The 12,807-nt window shown below is 48.6% G+C and overlaps 1 protein-coding gene across 2 annotated transcripts in view; it reads left to right on the top strand.

Annotated features, from left to right (window-relative positions):
• The first annotated feature begins 6,973 nt into the window (after nt 1-6,973).
• Nucleotides 6,974-12,807, top strand: part of UBASH3B (ubiquitin associated and SH3 domain containing B) — a 90,049-nt gene continuing 84,215 nt past the window's right edge. For both annotated transcript variants that reach the window (XR_013833339.1, XM_079954713.1), the window contains exon 1: nt 6,974-7,424. Coding sequence is in view for 1 of the 2 variants with exons in the window: in XM_079954713.1 (XP_079810839.1) it covers nt 7,261-7,424 (164 nt within the window). In the remaining variant the exon portion in view is untranslated. The remainder of the gene's footprint in view (nt 7,425-12,807) is intronic.

The raw sequence follows: 12,807 nt of genomic DNA, 5'->3' as shown, positions 1-12,807 counted from the left end.
AATTCTGAAGTTATTTACAGCTAGAGCAGGAGTCGGCAACCTAAGGCCCATGGGCTGGAAGCAGCCCTTGGAGGCCGTTTAACCAGCCCATGAGCTGCCCCCAAACCAAGCCACCCACTAGGCAAGTCCCCAGGCACTGCGCTAAACCAGCGCTACACAGCACGGGAACTCTCTTCCACGGCTCCAGAAATCGCTTCTGCACATGCCCAGGTGCCGGAAACTTTCTGCGCGGACGCAATTTTCGGTGTCTGGGCATGTGCAGATGCGATTTCTGGTGTCACGCTGCACCAGTCCAGCCCATGGAAGATCTCTGGGGGAGTGATCCAGCCCATGCCCAGTAAGCCTTGCTGACCCCTGAGTAATACTAAAAATGCATGTTAAAAAAAATAGTCAAATTAAAACATCCAGTTGATAATGTCCAAATGCCCAGGAAAACAAAAAGGGCTTTGCCTGGCACCGAAACAATGGCAAAGCTGGCACCAGGAGGGTCTCCCTGGAGAGAACATTCCATGGATCTGGAAGTTATTACAGAAAAATACCCGATTTCCCACAGCCACCCTCTGGTTCACAAGATGATTATCTCTGGCTCACACGGACAAGGGAGTGTGGGGAAAGGTGGGAGATAAATACACAGCAGCACTGAAGGTCATGGGTGTGGCTCACAAAGACACTGGTGATCTGGGAACGATTAAGTGAGCATCAGAAAGGGGATATGACTGCAGCGTCCCAGAATTCCTTGGATGTGTGCAGACTTGGGTTGTTAGTAGCTCCGAGTAATTGTTTATCGTAAGAAATGCAAATAGCCTACTTTTCTTCAAAAGAAGAAACCAGAGGAGCTTAGAGCAGCAAAATGAAATCATACTGCAGCAATAAGCTCTGGTCCCCATCAAAACCGCAGGATAAAAAGCAAACAGTAGTAAAAACAAAAACAGCTGCATAGTTAAGTCTCCCCCTCCTCAAGACACCAAAAACCAGCAGATCAAAGAAAGGGGGAGGAAGACAACCTCAATATAACAGCAGCAGCAGCAAGAGGAGGCCACAGAAGAAGACTTTTGCCCATGACAAATGCACCTCTGGGGGGGAGGGAACCCTACAGCAACTCTGAAATTATAACCTTGAATCAGAGTAGTACTGTGGGTGCCTCCAGACAGAAGGTGGTGGACTCTCCTTCATTGGAGATTTGTAAACAGAGATGGAGTGGCCATCTATCAGGGATTCTTTAGTTATGACCCCTGCATTGAAAGGGGTTTGGGTCCCTTACAACCCTACAGTTCTATGATTCTATGATACTAAGATCCAGCCCACCCTGGTCGCCGATATATGTACCTTGTGTGAGACTGGAAAAGTGTGCTTCCCATGTTCACCTTTTTAGATACACACTTATCTCAGGTACACATATCTGGGGAGGGGAAGGTATTGTGTGTGGTGTGGTCCTCAGATTTTTTTTAAGAACATAAAATTGCTTTCTCTTCACCATAAACTGGTGCATTTTCACCAAGCACCACATGAAAACCCTTAGCCAATATTGTGTTCTGAACACAGCGGGTGGCACTGTGGCCTCAACCACTGAGCCTCTTGGGCTTGCCAATCGCAATGTCGGCAGTTTGAATCCACACAATGCGGTAAGCTCCTGTTGCTCTGTCCCAGCTCCTGCCAACCTAGCAGTTCGAAAGCATACCAATGGGAGTAGATAAATAGGTACTGCTGTGGCGAGAAGGTAAACAGCGTTTCCGTGCACTCTGGCTTCCATCACAGTGTTCCGTTGCATCAAAAGTGGTTTAGTCATGCTGGCTACATGACCCGGAAAGCTGTCTGTGGACAAACGCTGGCTCCCTCGGCCTGAAAGTGGAGATGAGCGCCACACCCCATATTTGAATTAGATGAGACTTAACCATCCAGTGGTCCTTTGTCTTTTACCTTCTAAACATCTGGTGTCCTTGTTGACACAAACAGGGCCAACCCAAGAATGGGTGAGTGAAGATCTGCATCAGTAACAAAAGAGGTAATAAAGACCTACATCAGGATCTGCTGCCCCTGTGGATCCTGAAGACTGAAGCAGATGCCTCAACTTGCCTCACAGGTGGACCGGCTGTGGTCACATGGACACATTATGAGAAAGCAAGCTATCTTCATGAGCCATGGCAGCACATGACTTTGCAACATCCCAGATGTTCCCGAGAAGTAAGCAAAGGTATGTTGATGTCAGTTCCAGGAATGTTGCCTGACAGCTTTTGATTGCCTGCTTGAATGGCAGGATTTGCTCTGCTGAGATAAGTGCTTATGCAAGGGAGATAAGAAACAATAAAAAAGTTAACATGCAACCCAGTCCTAGACATTTCTTCTTAGAAGAGAGTTCTAGAGTTCAAGTAGGATCACAGCCTGAATAGTGAGGCTGACTTCTGAAAGCAGACTTGCAAAAGCAAGTGCTTTCAAGTAGCTTTTTGGATCCTGGCCACCGTTGTTCAATTTTGCAACATGGTTTGAAACAAGTAAACTCTTGCAAGAGCATTTCCTGGAAACACTGGAGTCCTTTTCTGTGGGCAGCAACCCAGAGCTGAGCCACGGAAACCCTTTGCATTTCCTCCTCTTTGTTCTTATTTCACAATGCTATTGCTATTGTTAGCCTATAGAAGGCTTCATATGGGGCAAAAGGAAGCAAAATTAAGTTCTGGATGGGGGGGGGGAGCTACCACGAGTCTGTCTCTTGCTCTTGCAAATATTCAGAAAAGCTAAGAGCAGGCCTGGTGTCATCACACAGCATGTCCAGTTCCCACATGCTGCTTAAAAGACGAGGCAGTAAAGTTGTTTTTCTCTGCTGTGTTTTAAGTTGCATTTTTAGGTTGCTGTACACACCACTGAGAGAAATATCTTTGACTGATGCACATTACCCTGTTTGTTTCCTTGTGCCTGCCTCTCTCACACACACCCCAACTCCTACCCATCTGAAAATTCAGGATAGATAAAATAAAGTACCGTATTTTTTGCTCAATAAGACTCACTTTTTCCCTCCCCAAAAGTAAGGGGAAATGTGTGTGCATCTTATGGAGAGGATACAGGCTGCGCAGCTATCCCAGAAGCCAGAACAGCGGTCCCTCTTGCCCTGAAGAGGCTTCCCGTGGCTATCCCAGAAGCCAGAACAGCAAGAGGGCTTCTGAGATTCAGAATATTATTTTCTTGTTTTCCTCCTCCAAAACTAGGTGCGTCTTGTGGTCTGGTGCATCTTATAGGTCGAAAAATACGGTACTTATTCACGCAGTTAAACTGTGGAACGCACAGGTGTTGCTTTGGACAACGGGTTCCAGGAAGGAGAAGTCTGATAACTTGGAATTGCAAAGTCAAAGCCCATACTGACTCACCACAGAGCCAGAGCCTGAAAATGTGTGTGTGTAAAGCCAGCTCATGGGCATTCGATGAAGCAGAATGTTGGAAGATTCAGAACAAACAAAAAGGTGTGCTCCTTTGCACAGTTCATAGTTAATCTATGGAACTCATGCACACAGGAGGCAGTGACAGTCATCAACTTGGATGGTTTTAAAAGACGATTGGACAAATTCATGGAGGGGAAGGCCATCAATAGCTACTAGCCACACTGCCTATGCTTTGCCTCCATGCTCAGGGGCAGTGATGCTTTTGAAAAGCAGCTGCTGGAACCTGCAGGAGGGGTGGGTGCCCTTGTGTTCAAATCCTGCTTGAAGGTTTCCCACAGGCATCTAGTTGGCAACTGTGAGAACACAATACAGGACTAAATGGGCCTTGGGCCTGATCCAACAGGCTTTTATGTTTTTGTATGCAAGTTTCCTGTGTTAGCCAATTAAGTCCCATCAAAACTACAGCACAGGAAAGTTTCAGTATAACATGTCTCCCTCAATAATTGGGATGGGCTCATGGTTTCAGCCCACTCAAGTTTGCGGTGAGGGGGGATGAGTGAGCCGAGGCATTATATACCAAGTGAGTAAGCAAGGCATCTCAAAAGTGGAATCCAACTAATCAGACTTCATCAGATCAGTGGATCTGGTGATGTATGAATCACTCCTTCCATTGATAACAGTTATTCTCCACCTCCTTACTGGGGAGGGCACAGTGTAATTGCCATAAAGATAAGATTTAGCAGTCAAGCGTGGTCAGATAGTGTTGGGGTCTTGTGGTTTAACAGCATCTCATAGAACTGGTTGTGACGTGATATGGAAATATGGCTTGTGGTCGTCGTAAGTTTTTTTTTGCAGCAGAGACATATTCAAATCCTTTATTATTGGAAATGTGTGTGTGTGTGTGTGTGTGTGTGTGTGTGTGTGTGTATATCAGTGGGATTCCTGGGGCCACTTTGCTTGAAAACAATGTGCTACAGCAACCTCTTGGGCCAGATCCTCTTCCAGTGGTGTTGAACACATGACTGTGCATGAACAAAGCTGGTTTGGTGGTGGAGAACACAGTAAGCCTGAAAATTGCATGCATTTAACTTATGCACATTCAGATTTAGGTGTGTTGTAAAATATATAGGGGAGGGGGTGGATTCCAGGGAAAATGACTTTCGCAATCCCACCTGCCATTGAATCCAATGGGTTTTGACTCTACGTGATTTTGGCTTTAGGAGCAATCCTCGGAGCTTAACCCCTGTGTAAGTTGAGGGCTTCATCCTCCCAGTTCCATACAGTGGTACCTCTAGATACAAACTGGATCCGTTCCGGAGCCTCGTTTGCATCTAGAGGTAAACGTAACTAGCGATGGCACGTCTGCGCGCGTCACTTTTCCCTGCTTCTGCGCAGGACGTCATTTTGAGCGTCTGCGCATGCGCAAGCAGCAAAACCCGGAAGTAGCATGCTCTGTTACTTCCGGGTTGCCAAGGAGTGCAACTCGAACGCGCTCAACTCAAAGTGTATTTAACCTGAGGTATGACTGTAATTAGGTTGCATCATCACCTTCAAACTAAAGAAGGAACTGGGAACTCCAGATACAGGAACAAATAATCACTTTAGCCCTCATCCCTGGCCTGGAGAAGAAAATTCTGTGTAGGTTCCACCATAGCAGGAAAACAATGTTAGGTAGCTGAACACTTAAGACTGAAATCATAGGTGCATTGGTTGAAGCAGAGGTGCATTGGTTAAAGCAGAGGTGGCTACGTTTGGCCCACCAGCTGTTGTTGGACTCCCATCAGCCTCAGCCAGCTTGGCCAATGGTCAGGGATAGTGGGAGCAGTTCTCCATTAACTGGGCCAGGTTAAAGGTAGTTGAGTTAATGAACAAAGACCTAAACAACTTGGGCCTCCAATACCTCAGGGACTCGCTGATTCCTGGTGCCACCTCAATTGCTGGAATTCTCAGAAGGGGCACTTCTGGTGGTTCCTCACACCCTGAGGGGTCAGCTGGCCTTGGAAACTGAGCCTTTAGTGTGGCACACTCTGCCCTGTGGAACTCCCTGCCAGTAGAAGTTCATCAGGAACCATACCTCCATTCTATCTGACATCTTTTGATTTATTTTATTTATTTAGACATGCATTTATAGCATGATTCTTTCTTTCTCTCTTTCTTTCTCTCTCTCTTTAAAAAAACCAGTTGGTATTTACTGATGTTTTTAATGATTTTTTCATGGACCTTTTGTTGATTTTATCCTTAAAACTTGTACTTACCTTGCTTTATTTTCATGAAAGTGCAGATGAGAAATTCATCAACAGACAAACAAACATCTGGCAGGCCACAGATTCCCCACCCCTTTTTGAAAGCATTCTAATTCAGTACTAGAAAGGCACTTCAGTGAATGTTCATGATCACAATTGCACCCCAAATTTACCTTTTCCCCAACAGTGCAGGAGAAAATCCCCCCAAACTGCCCTTTCCTATGTGTCTGTCCCAAGTTCTTGGCCATGCTGAGGTGAAACCCACCTGCAACCTTCAGGGCCAACCTCCCATTTCCTTCGCAGCTTCCACACCGCTCTCCAGTGAACCTGACAAACTCTGGGGAGAAAAATACTGTGAAGAGTCAGCATTGCTGAAATTCACACGGCTCTCCTCCGTGTTCATTGATGGTGGGGGTCGGTAGGAGTCGGCATCGCTGAAACTGAACAGGCTCTCCATGTGCGTTGAGCTTTATTCCAGCCTGGTCATTTTCGTTAGATCGCAGAGAAGGAGCTCAGTATCTGTGAAAACGTCTCGACTTTCCTACCGCGTAGGAAGGAGACGCTTAAATGCATGTATGCGTGGTGTGTTCAGCCAGCACCACATACGCACAACGAGGCGGGGGGCGGGTGGGGGCCTCAGAATTGGCTTTAGCTGTTCTCACATAGAACACAAAAACCACGGAAAGTTCGAAAAGCAACTCCTCTCTCTGCGTGGACGCTGATCGGTTTTTACAAAACCCTGACCCAAGGGCATTTAAAGGCATTCACTCAGGACAGAGCTATGCGAAAAGGGGCTGCCTTGGTTCTTAATGGGTCCAACTATGGGGCAAAGCACTAGTCACCCCCCAGCACCCTGGTCTCTGACAGATGGGGAGCTGGGGCTGAGAAGAAGGACCAACCTCCCAAATGAATGAATATTGCCAATCGTGCCTCTTTCCTCCACGTATTGTGGATGCGGGCGGGATACTAGTATCAGCAAGAGGTCCGGATCTCGGAGGTCCAGTTCCCCTCTTGCAGAAAGCGGAAGCTCAGCCTCAGCAAGACTTCCCATGTTCTTGGACGCGCCTGTTTCTGTGACAGGGGCTGCGGCTGCCTCTTTAAAAGAGGGGGCGGGGCTTTGTTGGCAAGAGGTGCGGGGGAGGGAGAAGACGAGAGAGAGCGGCGGGGAGAGCGCGCGCTCGCTCGCGCCTGCCCATGCCCGGATTATGATGTTGGTGCTCCTCTTTGATCCATTCAGAAATTCCTGATTGCGAAAGGAAAACAAAAGGGGAGGGGGCCAGCCTCTTCCGGAAGGCGGCGGAGGCCGCGCGCGGATTGGATGGCTCTCGTTTGGGGCGCACGTGCGGCCGAGGGAAGGGGCGGGCAGGGCGGGAGGCATCAGCGGCGCGCAGCACCTTTGCAAAAGCAGCCGGAGCGGCGAGAGGCGGCCGAGTGACTTTGGGAAGAAAGCTCGCCGGCGACCCAGGAAGTCGCCGCCGCCGCCGCCACCGCAGCCCCGGGAGCCGAGAAGCCTTTTCTTTTACGCGCAGCGCCAGGCGCGCCACTCCTCGCGTGGAGCCTCTTTGAGGAGGAGCTGCCGCCGCCGCCGCCGCTGCTCTTGCCGCTGAATCCACCAGTCCGCCTGCCCTGTGTGTGTTCGCGATGGCCGGATGATCGCTCGGCACCAGCCCGCCACGCCGCGCACCATGGCCGCGAAGGAAGACCTGTACAGCAAAGTCACCCCCCGGAGGAACAGGCAGCCGCGCACGGGGACCATCAAGCACGGCTCTTCCCTGGATATCCTCCTCTCCATGGGTTTCCCCAAAGCCAGAGCGTGAGTTAGGCCGGAATAATAATAATTTAAAAAACCAGCGGCGGGTGGGTTGGAGGGGGCGCCACACGGTACCACCCCAGTATTTATTGTTTTAAGAAAAAAAAATCCCGATCTGTTGTTTTGTGCGTCTGGGGGAAAGAGTGGTTGAGTCATCCCTTTTCCTCCGAGAGAACCGAGAAGGCGGAGCCACGCTAATTAATTAATTAATGGATTGATTGCTTTCCAAAATCGGATCTGCATTTCCACCCGGAGAGGAATGCAGAGGAAAAGAGGAGGAGGAGGATGAATGGCAGCGATTTGGCAGCCTGTGTGGTTTGTTGCCCCAGCGTGTGCGCCGATGCGATGGCGGGAGAAGCGAGGCCGCTCCGGGACGGCGTGTCCGCGCTGCCGCGCGTGCAGGAGCGCCGCTGACATCTTGCCGGAGCTGTCTTGTGGGACGCGCGTCCAGGGGGGTTTAAAGCGGGTGCTGCGCTCTCTCGCGCGCGCGTTTGCATTTGTGCATGGGCTCCTCGATCCCGCTCTGCAGCGAGTAGGCAGAGAGGCCGATCTGCCTGGCGCGCGCACCCTCGCATACATACACACATACACACGCACTGCAGTGTCATGTGCATTTATTGGTGGGGCGGGTGCGGGGAGGTAGACGGCACGTTTCTTCCGAAGGCGCTAGCCAGCAGTTTCAGCGGCGATGCAGACGGTGGCGAGAGTGCTGCCTCCTTCCTCCTCTCCCAGTTTAAAGGAGGAACGGAATCGCCCAGCGGACGTTTGAGTCCCTGCCTTCCTCTTATTTTTCTGGTGAAGCCCTTGGCTTCTAAACAACAGCTTGCGAAGGCTGCTAGTTCCAGGAAGGTGGCCGCATCCAGCCTCCTCCTTGCGAGGCCTCCTTGTAGTAAAGCCATTGTTCTCCAGGGTATCTGGCAGAGCTTGGCATCTGGGAAGCAGACAGGTAGGGCATCTTCCAGACTCTGGCTTCTTCATCTTCTCAGGAATGGAGGAAAGAGTCCCCACAGGAATATAGGAAGCTTTCTTTATGCTCGCAGTCGGACCCACTGATTCACCACTTTCAGGACCGAGGACCTTGGGCAACTGCCACCAGTCTCAGGCCATCACAAGGGTGTCTCTCAGTTCCGATGCTGAGGATTGGCACTGGGCCCTTCTGTGTTCAGTGCAGATGCTCTCCCACTGAGAGCTGCAGGCTGTTCTTGGAGACAGCAGGCCCACGACTCTGGTGGATGCTGCCTGGCTAACAGATGTTGCCCCCCACCCATATTCAGAAAATGATCATTGGTGGGGAGAGATATCTATCCAGACACAGTCCACAAGGGAAGCTGCCTGGTACCCAAGTCACAGCACAGATCCTATCATCCTTGCCTTTGGCTGTGAGGCCTGGGGCTGTTGGGAGTTGGAGTCCAACAACACACAGATGGAGGGCACCATGTCTGCCACCCCAGTAGACCATGCTGTCATCACTGTGCTGCAGAATGTTGGACTAGATAACCCTTCTCCCTCTAGAATTCTGTGATTTTTTCCTAAACTAGGTGGACCAATGCTCTGACGAGGCATAAGAATGTAATGAGAGCCTACTGGCCAATAGTCTATCAAGTCCAGTATCTTCTCACAGGGGGCAGTCAGATGCCCAAATGTGAGGACAACATCCCTCTGAGATTCCCAGCAACTAGTATTCAGTAGCATGCTTTCTCTGGCAGGTAAAACACAGTCATTGTGGCTACTAGTGGCAGCCTCCTACATGGATGTTGGCTACAACTATGTAATAATCCAGCACCTTTAACCAGCAGACGGACACACAGAAATGCAAGCAGTTACAGCTTGTTGCAACACTCACCTCTGTATCAATCAAGCTTTGCTTTGCTATTTGCATGCTAGGGCTGCTGTCAAAAGCACAGGAGCACAGCAAAAAGCATTCTTAAAGAAATGACCAACTTAGTGGCCTTGAAATCATTATCACATGTGCCGTTGTTCCAGCGACTTTAATAACTGGGGAAGCAATGAGTGTCATGTGTGTCGGAAGTCGTTCAAACTAGATTATTCAGAAACATAAAGCTTTGTAATCCTAGAGCATGTGCTTTCCTTAAGCAATCTCTCTCTATCTCTCTCCATATATGTGTTGGACAGTATGTCCAATATGTGGGATTATTAGATTTAGGATGAAATTGAACTAGGAAGGTGTTGGGCCAGGTCGGTCATGGCTGTTTTGATCTGCTTAGCTTTTCCTTCTATAGTCAATCTATCGTGAACTAATGCACACAGGCTTCACTTTTTCTAACCAGCATATTAAATGTGGGTCTATTTCTAAATCATCAATGGAACACCATGGCTCAGTGCAAGCTTGGATTTTTTCCCCCTCAAGTGCTATCATTTTTTTTTTCCAGACTCAGCCCTATGGAAGGCATAACAAAATATCAAGCACCTCTCAGCACTTGGCTAGTTTTGTTGCAGCCAAAATTTCTTCTTCCATGGCCCCTGGCTATGCAGCACTACTGAATAGCCTTTGGATGGGGCAGTGGGAAGGGGAATGGTGTTGCATTGCTGGGTATTTAAAAGATTCTGCACCTCTTACATAAATGAAAATGAAAATGTGTGATGTTACCATATACTATATTTTATATGCATAGGTGTGCTTTAGAATTTGAATGTCATAGGCCAGCTAATTTCCCATCCAAATAATCTCAAATCAATGCATTTGCAAATTGCCCCCCACCCCCAAATCAGTCCAAACCAGTTCCTCTTCAGTTCACTTTACCCCCGATTAATTTCCCAACAGATTATATAGCTGTTCAATTTCTCTTTAATTACGCCCTCATTCATTACCCCCTCAAATCATCTCTAGATAAGGTCATCTTATAGTAATTGATTTCCATAAAGCAATGTCCCAATCACACCCACCCACTCTCTAAATTCAATACCTCCTGAATTCATTACCTACCCAGAGATACCAGGGGGGAAAGTTTAGAGTCTGTGCCCCATGAACACCCCTCACCCCAGCAACACTCCTTCCTTTGTACCCCCATGGTTGTGAGATGTGTTTCAGCAACCTCACCCCACCCACTGCCCTACTTCCTTATCTTTATGTATGTCAATGATGAAGAGCCAGATATAGATGCTGAGATCTACTGCTGAAATGCAGCACTTGCACACTGCTTTGGCTGAGAAAGGAAGGACTATGGGCTCAGATGGGAATACAGTGGCCTGCCATTGCTCACTGCAGAGATGTGGGATTACTATTTGCATGGCTGGTACTTATCCATATTTGAACACCCTGGCTATATCTGGATTCAAATCAAATTTCAACTAAGAGTGCACAGCTATATCTGCTTCTATGCCTTGGTGTTTGAAGATCTGAAATGGAAGCCAATTGGGTTGTCACAACTACAAATAAGGTGTTTGGAGCAAGTGTCCCATCTCTCACCTTAAAATACTGCTTTTCACAATAGGAGGTGTTCCAATGAGGTCACATTGGGGAAGAAGTTAATTAATGTGCTGATGAGACTGCAGAAAGCTAATGAAGCAAAGGCATTTATAATTAGAAGCCAAATGTGAGTTGCTGTTTTGCAGGAGGGGACAGCCAAGGAGATTTAGCAGGCTTCCAAACACCCCCAGGTTAAGGGAGGCTCATTTCCCTACCCAGATGCTATCTAAAAAAGGTAAAGGTACCCCTGCCCGTACGGGCCAGTCTTGACAGACTCTGGGGTTGTGCGCCTATCTCACTCAAGAGGCCAGGGGCCAGCGCTGTCCGGAGACACTTCTGGGTCACGTGGCCAGCGTGACATCGCTGCTCTGGCGAGCCAGAGCCGCACACGGAAACGCCGTTTACCTTCCCGCTGGTAAGCGGTCCCTATTTATCTACTTGCACCCGGAGGTGCTTTCGAACTGCTAGGTTGGCAGGCGCTGGGACCGAGCAGCGGGAGCGCACCCCGCCGCAGGGATTCAAACCACCGACCTTTCGATCGGCAAGCCCTAGGCGCTGAGGCTTTAACCCACAGCGCCACCTGCGTCCCCAGATGCTATCTAGATATGAACAATTAAAGTAAACTGCAATATGCTTTTCCTAGAGCTGGTCTATATGGAGAGAACAATTGGATGTAATCTTTTTTCTCAGCTTGTTGGGTTCAGAGAGGATCCCCTCTGTGTACCCAAGCAAGGTTTCCCAATCCTCCCCCCACCCTCCAGACATTGTCACAGAGGTGTGCAAGTGTCTTGCGCTTCAGTCTGTTGTGCTGCTGCTGTTGTGCGCTTGTGAAAGAGGTATGGCCCTATGACTTTATAGAGGACTATTTTTTAAAAAAATTGTAGCATCTCTTACAGTTGTGAATTCCAGCTCTTCCTTTCCCACCCGTAATCAAAAGTTGACTCCCATCGCACTTCTGTGCCTCTTGGATGGAACCAAGACTGTGTGTACTACGCTGAGCTCCATGGCAACCCAAAGCCTATTGTGGGGGGGACGGGACACTTGGCTTTTGTGACTTGCATAACTTAAGCAGGCTTCTTACATGATTATGGTTTTGCTAGCTGTGAGAGGGAGAGGGGAAGGGCACGAAGTTGCTTCCATAACTTCTGCAAATCTTGTTCAGCCTACCCTTTTTGACTCCTGATCTCAGCCGATGTTTCCCATGTGCTTTGAGGCATATCTTCAACCGGCCAGCATGAGCAAAATGTTCTCACTAGCACAAGACACAACACCCCCAGGTAGAATATTCACATTGTCTTCCATCATCCTCAAATGCAATGCTTTGCGATGGAGCCAGTATCAATAGCTTCGCCACAGTGATTTACCGGTATGTTCCGTCTTCAGTAAATGCTAGTTTCTGGGCCTTTCAGGTGGGAAAACTGCAGTTGTGGGCATTTGGGTGGCCACTATGAAAGCCAGGTATTGGTCTAGATGGGCTTTGGGGCTGATCCAACTGCAGGGCTTCTCTTACATTCTCGGTGCTCACTTGTTGGTTGTGGAAAGTGGTGAAATCACGCAATGTGCATAAATGTGTGAATCGGGCCTCTGTTAAAGGGGTTTGGCTTGGTCTTGAATGTTCCAGGCTATTCAGTGATCCCAGGATGCTTTTTCCTATCCTGCTGCTTGTTGTTTGGCTGCCTTGCTTGGGTTGTTTTGAGCTCCTATGTCATGTTCTCTGTTTTTTTCACACTATGATCTGGACTAGGTAAGCTGATACGTGGTGGGACTTGTAGGGTGAAATGTAGAGTTTCCAGGAACCCTTGCTTTTGTGTACAGATCCATCCATCTGGTGAGTCAGAGTACTGCAGGACAGAGCAGTGATGTAATCGCAAGCACTGGATTGGCTTTGCCCACCTAGACTGGCCACTGGGGCCTCCTATGTAATTTTATTGTTATTTATTTATATTTTATAACTCGCCC

Source organism: Podarcis cretensis (assembly GCF_951804945.1).
Source record: "Podarcis cretensis genome assembly, chromosome: 15".
In the NCBI taxonomy this organism is placed as follows: domain Eukaryota; kingdom Metazoa; phylum Chordata; class Lepidosauria; order Squamata; family Lacertidae; genus Podarcis; species Podarcis cretensis.
Note: the sequence above shows the minus strand (reverse complement) of the source record. Positions and strands in the feature narration are given on the sequence as shown.